At 29.7% G+C, this 14,827-nt stretch overlaps 1 protein-coding gene across 1 annotated transcript; it reads left to right on the top strand.

Moving 5' to 3' along the window:
• The first annotated feature begins 7,312 nt into the window (after positions 1-7,312).
• LOC100801598 (aspartic proteinase A1) lies at positions 7,313-12,295 on the top strand. Its single transcript, XM_003546111.5, has 13 exons — positions 7,313-7,833; positions 7,939-7,999; positions 8,501-8,595; positions 8,722-8,834; positions 8,920-9,088; positions 9,860-9,899; positions 10,035-10,099; positions 10,279-10,392; positions 10,517-10,581; positions 10,685-10,841; positions 10,931-11,050; positions 11,681-11,769; positions 11,887-12,295. Exons 1-13 carry the CDS (start codon positions 7,483-7,485, stop codon positions 11,969-11,971), a joined length of 1,524 nt encoding a protein of 507 aa, XP_003546159.1. The 5' UTR covers positions 7,313-7,482; the 3' UTR covers positions 11,972-12,295.
• The last annotated feature ends 2,532 nt before the right edge of the window (positions 12,296-14,827 follow it).

Below are 14,827 nucleotides of genomic sequence, written 5' to 3'. Positions count from 1 at the left end.
GAGTTTAACTTTTGTCGACGGGGAATTTCTTTTTTGAAGTGTTTATTCACATATTGTTGACAGGTTGATACTGAAAAGGTTTTGTTTGTGTGTAACTATAGGGATACTATTTTTCTGGTAAAGAAAGGATAATGAGCGTAACGTGGAGCATTTAAGTCAATTTCAACGACTATTGAGGATAAGATTTTTTAATCATGTGATTCAATGATTTATAGGAGTAAAATGTACTTATACTTAAAAAATGATGTATACTTGATAAAAAAACAAAAAAAAAACTAGAATACTTAATAAAACTATGACGCGTCATTATATGAAAATTATGGTTTACTTTTAATAAGAGGAATTATGTAATTATGTTGACTCAAACGCATTGTTTTTCGTACCAAAAACAAAAAGAAACACATCTACCAATTCTCATCAATACATTTCCCGCTCTCTTCTTCTCATTTTTTCTTTCTGTTCTCTTACGCTCTTTCCTCTCTATTTCTTCTTTATTTTTTTTTTCTTCCTTTTCCTTTTTGCTTTCTTCAGCTATTTCACTCCCACGTTCTCTTACCCTTCCCCTTTTCCTTCCTTTTTCTTTTTTCTTTCTTCAGCTATTTTTATTTTTTTCTTCTTTCTTTTTTGTCCTTTTCGTGTTATTTTTTTACATATTTTTTTCTTTTTCTTTATATTATTTTATTATTATGTTTCTATTTATATTTTTTCTTTTTCTCTTTACATTTTTGTTTCTTTTTATGGCAATAATAATTATTGCGATGTTGAAAATTTTAAATAAACATTAATTTAAATCTAATCAGTTAATTATATTATTAAGTAAAAAATTTTAAACAAACATTGATTTAAATTTAATTAGTTAATATATTTATTATAAAAATACTATCTTTACTCTATGTTTAATCACTTCATATAATAAATGTTTTACATTAATATTTATATAATAATTTTAATTTTTAAATATTAAATAAAAATATTAAAGTTTTATTAAATATACTTTTACTACAAAGTAGTTTTTAATTACTTTATTTTTAATTTCATAAATTGAATTAGTTTTATTTTTTTATGAATCACAAGTTAAAAATTTTATACTAAACATTAATTTAAGTTTAATTAGTTAATATATTTGTTATAAAATAATATTTTGACTCTATGTTTCATGATTTTATTTATGAAAATTTGGTTAATTAATATGTATATAATAATGTTAGATTTCTTAAATAAATATATTAAAATTAATTTACTAAATATATTCCATTACAAAATATTATAAAATTACTTTCTTAATAATATCATAAATTAAATTAATTTTAGTTTTATAATAGTAAAGTTTGCAATAATAATTCATAAGATACAATCCCGCTCAAGTTAGGTAAGACCATTATGAGGAACAAATATCTTTTTGCTAGTATTTAGCATAATTCCATTCTTAAGACTCAATCATTTTTGTCACCTTTAAATCCTATAATTATTTTTACTTATAAATCATATAAAATAATTAAATATTTTCATGAAAAAATTGTTGAATGATATTTATATTATGAAATTGAATTTTTTTTAGAGTAAACATTAGTTTAAATCTAATTATTTAGTATATTTATTATAAAATAATATTTTGCCTCTATGTTTAATAAATTTATATACTAAACTTTTGTTGATTAAAATTTATATAATAATATTAATTTTTTACATGAATATAAAATAAATTATATCAAAAATAATTTATTAAATATATTTTGATTACAAAATAGTTTTAAATTACTTTGATAATAATATCATCGATTTAATTAGTTTTAGTATTATGGGTGAAAATTTTTTTTGCTCAATATTTAACACAAGTTTATTCTGAGACTCAATACTTTTTTTTATTACTTATAAGCCCTATTTTTTTATTTATAAATCATATAAAATAATTTTAGTTAATTTCATAAAGAAATATTTTCGTTGAATAATATTTATATTATTGAGTTTAAATTTTATACTAAACATTAATTCTAATAAAATTAATTAATATATTTATTATAAAATAATATTTTGGCTCTATGTTCATTAACTTCATATACTAAATTTTTTTATTAATATTTATATGATAATATTATTTTTTTTACATTAATATAAAATTAAATATATTAAAATTGATTTATTAAATATATTTTCATTATAAAAAAATTAAGTTACTTTGTTAATAATATGAAAAATTAAATTATTTTTAGTTTTTTAATAGTAAAAGTCACAAGTATCATTCACGAGAGATAATTATGCTTCAATCATGTAGAATTATTATGAATAACAAATCTTTTTCTCTGAATATTTAACACAACTTCATTTCTTAGAGTCAATATTTCTTCTTCTTTTAATACTCAAATTAAAAATTTTATTTTAAAAAGATCATTTCAATTTCAGAAAAACCGGCAACTTGTTGAGTATTCCAAAAGCATATAGACACTTGCAGCAAGTCGTAAGAATGGCGGCATTAAGAGCGACTTCTAGCTACCTTTATAACTTTCATGTGATCCGAACATCTGATCCTCTTCGATCATTGCATTATGAATTATGATTATACCTAGCAATTTCTTTGAAAATTGTTTGTCTTTATCTCATAGTGGACGCGTTGGGTTTTATCTAGAGTGTGAATGTCTGCTTTCTAGAACTTCAAGAACAATAGTAGTAACCTTTTACAACTCAGCATTTCAATGTCTCTTTGCATGTGTTGCTGTAAAAGGGGAATTTATGAGCATCATTATCACTCTATTCTTTTCCTTTCTATAAAGAGTTGGGAAATTTGAACACTAAGACCATCTTCGCTGACAAAAAAAAAAAAAAACTTAGACCATCTTCTATCTCCCTCTTTTATTATTATACATTATATCATATATTTTTTATTTTTACAACTTAAAGATCTTATTTCCAATACAAAAACTTTTAAAAAAATCACTATTTAAGTTGTACAAATGACCTCATCGTACGTAAGACTACTGATATGGGAGTCTATCTAATTGCAGTATATACTTTCTTTCATTTTATTTCCTTTCTTGGGTGTATACTGTCTTGTGTTCGGATTGAAACTCTTTATACTTCAATAACATTTTCTATTTTTTTGGTGTATACTGTCTTTTTTTCTTCTTTTTTTTAAGGCTTAGCAAGTATATTTAGGCACAGCTGACTGTGCGCTTAGTATTTTCTTTTCTTAACATTTTCTATTTTTTCGGTCCACCCTTAACATTTTCTGTATGGGCATAAGAGCATAAGCAAACTGGGTTATCATAACATCGTTGGTAAATTAGGATGCAAAGAGAAACAGACGTGCCCCAAGTCCAGGCCCATTATTCAATATCAAGGGTTCCTATTGTGTAGTGCAAATGGTATATGAGCATATGGAGAGTTACTATTTGCAATACCATTTTTGCTACTAATACTACCCACAAGGATGTCTTTTAGTTGTATTCCCAAATTTCCCCTTGGACGGAAATACAACCAAAAACACAATCAAAACATGATTCTATTGTATAAGTGTGCAACAAAATCGTATTTTGGTTGTGGTTTTTTTCATCTCAAACAACACAACAGAATCATGTTTCTATTGTGTAAAAGGGGATGTGAAAAAAATACACAACGGAATTATGATATAACATAATCATGATTCTATTGTATTGTTCAACAATAAAATCATATTTTCGTTGTGTAAAAAGGGTGTGTAAAAAATACACAATAGAAACATGATTTTATTTTGTATCTCGTAAAAAATTTATAAGGAATTTATATTTCCGTTGTGTATTTCTTTAAACCTCTTTTAATTAATTTTAATTGCAGGTTAAATTTTTTAAAGCAATAAAATTAATTATGATACAGTTTACCATTTTAAATAGTAATCAATGTTTTTTTTAATTAAGATTGATTTAATTGGATAGAAGTTGTCATTTATAAATGTAACCAAATAAGTTAATATATGAATTACCTTTATTAACAATAATCAAATCAATTTATGATATTAATTTTTATCATAATTAATTTGATTACAATTAAAAATGGAGGGGAAGAAAATAGTGTGAGGGAAGAAGGGAAATGGTGGAAATGTCATGATGGAAAAGTGACTGAGGAGGGGAGAAGAGTTGGGGTGTAGGAAAACTCATAAAGATAAAATAGTCATTTGCTAAGACTCAATAGTGTCAATAGTAATTCTAGTAGTGGCAATAACAGTGCTCGAGCATTTGCTTTTTTTGGCATGGGCCTTGGACTATTCTTGTTAGGCAATTATTTATTTTGTTGCATCCCAATTGCATTATATATTAGATAATACAAATTATCCACCGTTGCGTTAAGTAATTACTTTCTTGTTAGGGTCTGTTGTAGTTTAAAGAGAGACTATTGCTTTCTACATTTTTCAATTGCTTCCTATACTGTCTTTTTTGTCTTTTGGAATGATTAATCCAGAATGTAAAATCAATCTAAAGCTTGAACTTTGAGGTTGTATTTGCATTCAGTTGTGTTATGAAATAATAAAAAAGTTCACAAGCAAGACTTATGAGTTCAACCATACTGTACCATAAGTATTAAGTAGACTTCTGACTAAAAACAAAAGAAGTACTGGAGTAAGGAGACAAGTTTAAAATAATAAATGTGAAGTTTAAAATGGAGTGTATGAGATGGGAAGAAGAAAAAAAATAAAGAAAGAAGAAGTAAGAATATGGTAAGTGTGATAAATGATGAGATGGAAAAAGAAGATAGATATAAAGAAAATGGTAGGAAGTTCATGGGTTGGATTCAAATAGGTTTAGGATAAAAATCAAATTTGAATACATAATATTTAATTGGATCAGATTGATTCAAGTTTTAAAAAAAAAATCAGCTAAAGTCTAAAATGTGTTGTTCAAATTGAAAAATAAATCTAAAAATTGAACCAATTGTAATTGGTTTGGTTCAGATTTGAAGTTGAAGCATATAAATGATCATATAATCGTAAAACATTCTGACTCAGTATAAATTAATTTTCTTGGAGAGCATGGATGGCAATAAGTTGAAAGATTCATCGGAGCATTTTGATGTCCATACGCATTGGAATCCATTATGGTTGTTGAGTAATAATAATCATTAATGTGTAGAACTACAAATGGGAGTTGTTTCATAATTGTCTCTCATCGTTACTACCATCTAAGGGTGCTTACTTGCACTCCCAACTGGGACTACCACACTATTCTTTTCTATTATTTTCAAGTTGACACTTTGCCTTTGCTTCTTGGCAATGTCTTCCATACTTGCTTCGCCACGCTACTACCTTCTACTCCAGCCTTTTCAGCCTTTTCGTTTTTCCTACTCTTTCTTGAAGGTCCCTTCGATTCTTTCCTAAGTTCCCATATCCCATATGCTTATTTTTTCTAGGTGATACCATTGAATGAATAGTACTAAAATCGTGGAGGACATAAACTAGAAAAAATAAAGAAAAAAATATATTTATGAGTTTTTCTTAATTTCATAATGCATTAATTATTGAAAGTTATCGTTAATATGATTTTTAAAGTAATTATTATAAATCCAATAATTTTATCATAACTTTGTCAATAAACATTATCAGTGTTAAATGGATTTTTTATTTTTAAATGTATTCATCTAACTTAAGTTGAATTAATTGAAATATAATATAGCTTTTGAGGAAAAAAACATAATTTAGTCTTAAATTTATATAACATCGTTAAGGTTTTTGTTTCAAAAAAATAGTATTTTAGCATTACAATACATAAGATAGATGTGTATTTTTATATAACTAAAATTTATAAAAATGAATATTTTAAATATATGAATTATATTTTATAATAAATAAATATTTTTAATATATAAATTATATTTTAAATTTATGGTAAATCATTTATACTTATTTTAAAGGTTAAATTACACATTTTATCATCCAACTTTTATTATTTTATGAATTTTGTCACCCAAATTTCCTCTCCCCATTTTACCATCACATTGTTCATTTTTTTTCTATATTATACCTTTACGTATGTAATAAAATGAAATTATTTCTTAAAAATTAGTAGCACAATCAAATCGTTTTGTTCTTTCTTGATTTTTTCTTAAGTGAGACATCAACATTTGTAAAATATAGAAAAAATAAAAACTTGAAAGTTAAAATTGGTAAAATGATAAAAATTTGGTAGTAAAATGTGTAATTAAGCCTTCTAATTTGTTGATAATTTATTTTTAAAAAATATTTTTACTGTTTATTTTAAAAAATATTGAAATTAAATTTAAAAATAAAGATAAAAAAGAAAAATAATTAAAAAAAATATATAGAAGTGATAACAACTCCTAAAAATACCTAAGCTTAAGAGGAACTCCTACTATATATATATAAAGAAACTCCTAAAACCGTTATTCTTAAAAAACAGTTCTAAAAATATTCTTATTGAAGATAAGAATTATAATTTATATAGAAATCTTTTCACTGTTTAATCGTTAAAGATAATTAAATAAGAACATTAAATTTATCACCAAAAACTGAAAGCTGAAACTGAAACATAAAAACCGGAACTAGTGGTGCGTTAAATTAGATCCTTTGCATAAAGGGTGAGAAAGAGAGAATGAAAGGATTCGAGCTTTACTTATGTTAGAGAATAAAATAAGAATTCGGTGTAAAAAAAATTTATATTATCATTTAATTATATATTATTATTTAATTATTTTAAGATAATTATATTAAAAATTAATAAATTTATCATATATGATAAAATAAAATTAATAATTATGTAAGATATTTATACTGAAAGTGCATAATCGTCTTTTCTCATAAAATAAATATAATTATCAATTCAAAATTAATTATTTAAAAAGAAAAAATTAAATAATTTATTATTATATACATATATTTTATAACTTTTGAGGTAATCCTCTTTTCCTATGTATATCATTATAATTTGAATAAATCATTATACTTTGTTAATCTTTTATAAAAAAAAACTGATTAAACAACTAAATCGGAACCAATGAAGGGGATTAATTTAATTAATTGAGGAGGAAGTGTTGTGTCGCGTGTTACGGAAACCATAATTAACTTTTGAGGCAAGAAACGAAACCTAGTCAGTTTCAGTTACTACATCCGAAAGCGTCACGAGAAAAACCCCACACTTGCCATTCACCCCTCCTCAGGTTGATGAACGGTTAAAGATGCGGGTCCCACAATGAGTATGTACGATAATAGGCTTAATACCCAAGCTGGGCCCACTACAGTGCCAGCCATAGCCAGATACTCACTTTCTCTTCTTAGCCTTTATAAATTCTCATTCTCCTTCTCATTTCACTTCCAATTCCTTTGCTTGGTAATGTTCTCTCATTGTTATCTCTCTTTTTTCAAAATGCATGCATTTTTTGTAACCATTAATTACCCACCACTATTCCATTGCATGCACCAATGAATGCGGTTTTATGAAACATGCTCTGACACTAGAACATTTATTTAACGTTTTTTTCTTGTGGATGAACAGGTAAATTAACATGGGAAACATGCCAAATGTGGTTGTGTTGTGTTTCTGTCTCTGGACCCTGTTGTTTCCTCTTGTGTTCTGTGCACCCAACGATGGGTTGCGTAGGATTGGACTTAAAAAGGTGAAGTTGGACACCGATGACGTTGTGGGGTTTAAGGAATTTCGGTCTTCAATTAGAAAGCATCACCTTCAGAACATCCTTGGAGGCGCTGAGGACACCGATGTTGTTGCGCTGAAGAATTACTTGGATGCTCAGTATTACGGTGAAATAGCCATTGGTACCCCTCCTCAGAAGTTCACTGTGATTTTTGACACCGGTAGCTCTAATTTGTGGGTGCCATCATCCAAATGTTACTTCTCGGTGAGATTGCTTTTCAATTCATAACCGTCTAATCAATGCGTGTAGGTTCTTTTTTTCCTCCTCATTTTGGCAACTTGTTCATGGTGTTTTTGCATGTTGGTGCAGGTTGCATGTTTCATGCACGCTAGGTACAGGTCTAGCCAGTCCAGTACCTACAGGGAAAATGGTTTGTCTCCTTTTCTTGTCTTCTGATTCTGAGGCTTTAACTTTGCTAGCTTGTTCAAAATTTATGGAGGTTTTGTAGCTTTTTAAACCGACAATGCGATGTGGCAATTATTTGATTAACATGTGAAGACTAGAACTCATAGGGAAGAAAATAGATTTATGAATGGAATAAAATATGCAGTATTCACAGACAAAAGTATTCGGTTATTGGGGAAAATCCAATATAATTTTAATGTTGAATCAGGATCAACTAGGACATAAATAAAGCATTGGGTTGAACTCTTCCTTGATGTCAAAGAAATATCTTTAATTCTCAAGATTTATATAGCAGTGTTAGAAATTCTTCGTTTCTTAAATATTTGTAATTTGGATTACATAACATAATTCATAACTTACAAAGTCATTGTTTTTTACTTTGGGTTACTTGACATTGTGCATCTGTAGAATTGATGCCAGGATGTTGTCCTTTTTATAAATGAGGGTTTGTCTTCCTGTTTTTCAGGTACTTCTGCTGCAATTCAATATGGTACTGGAGCAATTTCTGGTTTCTTTAGCAATGACGATGTCAAAGTTGGTGACATAGTTGTAAAGGACCAGGTAATGATGATTGTCAATCCCTATTTCATTTTTCTTTTCCTTCACACCAACATGTCAGTTGAGTTGGCTTCTTTCATAATAAGTTGATTAATCAATTAACGTGAAGTATGTTTTGATCTCCATTAGGAATTTATTGAAGCAACTAGAGAACCTGGAGTTACATTTGTGGCTGCTAAGTTTGATGGTATACTAGGACTTGGATTTCAAGAGATATCAGTTGGATATGCTGTTCCAGTGTGGTATTTGCTCATATTTAAACTTTTAGCTAGCATTTCTGTTATTATTTTATTGTCTCTGTCAATTTGAGGCACTTTCCTGTCACAGGTACACTATGGTTGAACAAGGTCTTGTAAAGGATCCAGTATTTTCATTTTGGCTAAATCGGAAACCAGAAGAAGAGAATGGTGGGGAGCTTGTTTTTGGTGGTGCTGATCCTGCTCACTACAAGGGCAAACACACTTATGTACCAGTGACACGAAAAGGATATTGGCAGGTTGGAATCAACATATCAACATACTTGTACTCTACGATGTATATTAACCTTAAATAGTTGACTACCTGGTATTAACTATATATCGGTATTAGTTGGGTATACATGGTTATGTATCCTATACTTATGACTCAAATACATGTTAGTTCATGCATAACATCAAGTTTTATTGGTTTGTTTCTAAATTAAACAAACTAATATTTCACCTCTTTCAACACTTGTGATGTCTTTACATATTTTTTCTTTCTTGTAACAACATTATGAAAATTTAAATTGTATAATAATTTTAAAACTTTATTGGTTTTTTTTATATATATTTCTAAATGATATATCCCCTCATACTTGGGAATCCTAAAGTATATTATATTTATAGTAATTTAGTATATAGTCTATACACGAGGTAATTGCTTCTTAATCATAAAATAGCATTTAATTTTAGAAATTTTGCTGTTCTCCCATACTTGAATTGGTAGCAATATCGACACTCATACTTGTAGTGGCGGATCAAGACCCTAAATCAGTGGGGATAAATTATAAAAAATAAAATTAGTGAGTTCAATTATATAAATATAGATGAAATAAAATATAAAAATATAAGATTTTATTTACAAATTTAATGAATTTTAAAAAATGAGGGGTGCAAGTGTACCCTCTGGAGCCAACGTAGGTCCGCCACTGCATACCTGGATGCATGCAACAAAGCTTATACTGCATGTGTTTCTGTTTTGTTTTCAATGGTCCTCTAATTTGTTCACTTTTTTTTTTCCTGAGCAGTTTGACATGGGAGATGTGCTTATTTCTGGTAAACCCACTGGTATGTGTAGAAGACAAAATTAACAGAAATACCTATTTATTTGTTTCTTCTATGGCATGATCATATTGATAGCACTTCCATAAATGGTTCAGGGTTTTATTTCATCGGTACTGACTTTAGTAGTTTGTGATCCAGGATATTGTACTAATGACTGTTCAGCAATTGCAGACTCTGGAACTTCTTTGTTAGCTGGTCCAACGGTATGAATAAATGCTTGTAAATGTAGCTTGTAAATGTAGGCAGCTATTTAGATTTTCATTTCCAATTAGAATTTCATTGTCTGTAAAGCATGCTTTTAACTAATGGGAAAGGGGTCTAAAAATTGTACAAACAAATGCTTCTGACCATATGATCAAAATACATGATTATGTTTTTGTAGACTGTAATTACCATGATAAATCAAGCAATCGGAGCAGCTGGAGTTGTAAGCAAAGAATGCAGGTCCGTTGTCAATCAATATGGACAAACAATCTTGGAATTGCTCTTGGCTGAAGTAAGTGTCACTTTTAATTCATTCTTGTCATATATATCTTGGTTGATGGGATTCTCGCCTATGGTCAGGTGATCTGGTCATCTTTCAGAATGAGTTTTATTATGGTTTTCACTTGATCCTGTAGGCAAAGCCAAAAAAGATCTGCTCACAAATTGGATTGTGTACCTTTGATGGGACTCATGGTGTTAGGTAAGCCCGAAGATATTATGCCTTTTGTCATAGCTTAGACGCTTTAACATATTTAATGTTCTCTGATTGCCATTTTATTAAAGAGTTTCAATTTTTCCTCTAGCATGGGTATCGAGAGTGTGGTGGATAAGAATGAAAAAAAATCATCTGGTGGCATTCGGGATGCTGGTTGTTCTGCATGTGAGATGGCTGTTATTTGGATGCAGAACCAGCTGAGGCAGAATCAGACAGAAGATAGGATAATAGACTATGCCAATGAGGTGAGTTAATCTTTATTTTACTACCTGAGTACTCAAATCCTGTTTTTGCTTTTGATTTTGATTCTAGCCTTATGATGATGACATTTCAGCTTTGTGAAAAATTGCCTAACCCAATGGGACCATCATCCGTTGACTGTGGAAAGCTCTCTTCAATGCCTATTGTTTCCTTTACTATTGGTGGAAAAGTTTTTGACCTTTCCCCTGAGGAGGTATAGTTTCAAACCTATTTAGTTACTTTTGGAAGGGCTGATCACTGACTATTTAATTTTGTGTAAAACGAATTTATAACGAGGAAAAGGAATTCAATTGGAGGGAAAAGAGAAAACCATTCTCTAGCAAAAACAGGAATAACAAGTACGGACTAGAAGATAAACTTAGTTTGTGAAGCTAAATTGAGCTTTGCAAAGTCCTCAATTTGCAGTAACAATCTGCAGGTCTATCATTGAACAATCACTACTGAAATTATTGGATAAATCTTAAAGAGTTTAAATTAAACCAAGACAACCTTATCCTTTGAATCCCATCAAAGCATTGTTTTCCATATATTCCACTAAAATACAAATATAGTTTCAAGGGGGTCGAACTAATCCAGTATACTTTGTTGGTTGAATAATATTTTATATTGCTTACTTTACAAATTGGTTTTAACTAAAATTAGAATAAAATAGAAGATGGAGCAGGATGAACTAAGACAGAGAAGCACTTTCAACTTTCAATTGCTACTATAGTGACAATTATATTTAATAGCAGTAGGCAGTAGTGCAATTTCTATGAATGAATGGTCGCCGTCTTCCATGTATTTTGTCTCCCTCATCCAATTTTCTATTTGGTTTCTTCAGTATATACTGAAGGTGGGTGAAGGTCCTGAAGCCCAATGCATTAGTGGCTTTACTGCTTTGGATGTTCCTCCTCCTCGTGGTCCTCTATGGTACAAACTATGACATTAAAATTTAATTTGCTTGAGGCACATACTATGGCATTTACCTTTTAATTGTGATGCATTTGATATGATTCTCACTTAATGGCACATGCATCATAAATGCAGGATCCTTGGAGATGTCTTCATGGGGCGCTATCACACCATCTTTGATTATGGTAAGTTGAGAGTCGGATTTGCTGAGGCAGCATAGAGAATGTTCTCATGTCTCTCAGGGCAGCAACCGCACTTTTCTAGTAGTTTATTTTCGGTTCAGAAAATTGGTTATACCAAACAATATATTACATCATGGAAGCACAGTTGTGCTTCCATACTGAATATTTTCAATCGTTATCTGCTTATAGTTTGTATACCTTTGCAATCAGAATGTGCCTAAAATTGTGGTTGTATATATTAATATCCTCACAGTCCCTCCCCCAATGTATTGAATAGCTTAGCAGATGAATGTGGGGTAGTGTGGCTGTTAGGCTATGTATGCTTCCTTAGTTGAATGGTGTGAATATGACTTTTGTGATTCCTTATTTTCTTTCAGCTCTTATGTTTGGCAAGATGCATTTATGATATGTTAGATGCTTCAAAGTTCAAACTGCATATTAAAGAAGAGAACCATGCGTATAAAAAGAATAAAAAAAGGAAGGTGTGTCAGATTTAGATGCTTCAAACTAGGTAACAAATATGACTTTAGAAGTTATAATTCACTAATAATGTCAATGTGTTTACGGCTCAACTGGAACCACGTCTCTAATAGGTGGGTGTGTAGTGTGATGATAATATATAGAACTTTTATTTTTATTAGGCATTCGGTCACTGTAAAAAAAATCAACAGGGATTCTTACTTTTTTTTAAGCGCATCGAGGAAGTGAATTATAACTAAATTTGACTGTTTTTGTTTTTTGATATTATTATACTATAATTTATAAATATCAAATAACAAAAAGCCCTTTTTGATCCTGAACCTGATCTATGCAAAGCAATTTGTAAAATAGGTTAGGCTGGTAATGGAACACAAATAGGTTGTAGCTTCTTTCTGATCAATAAATGGTAATAAAAGGAAACATGGACTAGGACTATTGATATAGATTTTCGATAAGGGAGATGGCATTATTGAACCGTATCAGCTTGAATTGGGCCACGAGTCAAGGTTGTGTTTATGTCCAATTTTTGCATTTTTTGTTTGGCATTTTGTGATTTAACCCTTACCCAGCAAAGGTGTTGGGGTTTATTCATGACGGATGGGATGAGTGATTGACCCATTTGGGTCAGTTTTACAATTTTTTTATATAAAAAAATGGATTCACAACAAAATAAATTACTGGCATGGCATGAGTCTATTTCGTCCATAGACCAAGTCAAATTAAAATTTTGACGACGTAATAACACATCGCGTAAGCGTCATAAATAAAACTACTATTATGAATAACAATGTCATCATGATAACCGCACTGCTAGTTTTTGCTCCAACAAGAAACAATCAACCACAATTCATATGTACTATTTCATATACTTTTTTTTGTATCATTTGCACAACAGTCAAGTCACATAAATTGAAGTTTCATCTAGCATTTGCTATTTCATGCACTTTTTTTCTGCATATTAGTTAGCCTGAAGTTGCAATACATTATTGAAACTTCATGCGCTTTTTATGAGCATTAGTCATGTCATTCCTTGAAGTTACAATTTTAACTTCATGTACTTTTTTTGCGCTTCGTAATTGCACATTTACTGTTCGATTTGATGTGGTTCGACTTGCAAGCCACGTCCTCAATTAGCTTACTTTCTCTTAAAAAAAAATTACATGGCACGAAAACCGCTAGTCAAAATTGCAGTTTGACTTGATCCACGGTTAAAAACATACACATGCCAGCAACTAGTTTTGTAACAAACACATTCTGAAAAAAAAAATTATTTACAAGTGACCCAAATAGATCAATCAAGACTTGAATATCATAATAGATTAAGGACAATGGACTCTAAAAAGGGAAGCATAATTATCAAGTATTGAAGTGGTTGGTTCGTTCCAAGGGAAACGCAAGCACAAAATTCTAAAAAGATTGAGTAGATATCTTTGTACTCATAAACTTGGTGTGATTCTTCCTTCACCATCTAAACTTTTTTTTTTTTTTTACAATATTAGCACCACTTATCTTGCCACTATTTGATTTCTATCTTTCATGCTCGAACTAAACTTCTAACCCGACTTTCACTTTGTACATGTAAAAGTTGCCTCTAATTCATCTTCTTCAAATCACTATGTTTCTACCATTCTTCAAGTTGCTTATGTTCTCTCACCAAATCTTTTGTCTTCTATCCACACACACAAAAAAACTTTGTCATCTTCTAGGTAGGTATGTTGTTTCATGTGACAACTTCATGGCTTCACCCCAATCAACTGGAGCTGGAGTGTCAGACAAGCCACCAATCATGCCCTGTAACTTAGGATTTTATTGATTTATTGAAATTGTTATATTAGGTGATTTGCTATAATTGTTGTAAATTTGTAAGTAATTGATTCGCTATACTGATCCACTCTATTATACTTATGTAATTTGCTATATTGTCTTATTTCTCTATTAATTAAGTTTCCTGCGCTGGATAATAGCTCAGAGAGGAAATTGCTTTTCTTACAAGTTTACTGTGTTATTAAGGTAACGGACAAGAATAAAATTGAAAACAACATTAGACACATAAAAATTAAAAATGGATTATAAGTATAGGAATTAAAAAAATATTTTAACTAAAATATGTTATAGATAATATTAAGGAAGCTGGCCTGGGATATAGAGAAATAATGAAATTATTTAATCTGGAAAGGTAAAGGACAAAGTGGATTATGAACCGTACAAAGCATTGCATTGCATTGCACACTCAGAAGCAGAGGAATCAAAGCAAAGAGACTCTACTACAAAAATGGTTGGCGGCATGTGATGATAGAGACTTTAATCATTGCCTTCCTTCAATTTGACTCTTCCTTTGATGCCCTCTCTCCCTCACATTACGCACGCAAAGTGTCAACGCCTACGCCCTCACCCCACTTTCACCTTACTTTCCA

This window comes from Glycine max, chromosome 15 (assembly GCF_000004515.6).
Source record: "Glycine max cultivar Williams 82 chromosome 15, Glycine_max_v4.0, whole genome shotgun sequence".
In the NCBI taxonomy this organism is placed as follows: domain Eukaryota; kingdom Viridiplantae; phylum Streptophyta; class Magnoliopsida; order Fabales; family Fabaceae; genus Glycine; species Glycine max.
Note: the sequence above shows the minus strand (reverse complement) of the source record. Positions and strands in the feature narration are given on the sequence as shown.

Bases quoted from the DNA above. Each gene is read 5' to 3' on its own strand.
- LOC100801598 (XM_003546111.5), top strand. From the start codon at position 7,483: ATGGGAAACATGCCAAATGTGGTTGTGTTGTGTTTCTGTCTCTGGACC. The intron at 9,089-9,859 runs GTTGGAATCAAC...TTTCCTGAGCAG, and splicing joins CACGAAAAGGATATTGGCAG to TTTGACATGGGAGATGTGCT. The intron at 9,900-10,034 runs GTATGTGTAGAA...TTTGTGATCCAG, and splicing joins TATTTCTGGTAAACCCACTG to GATATTGTACTAATGACTGT.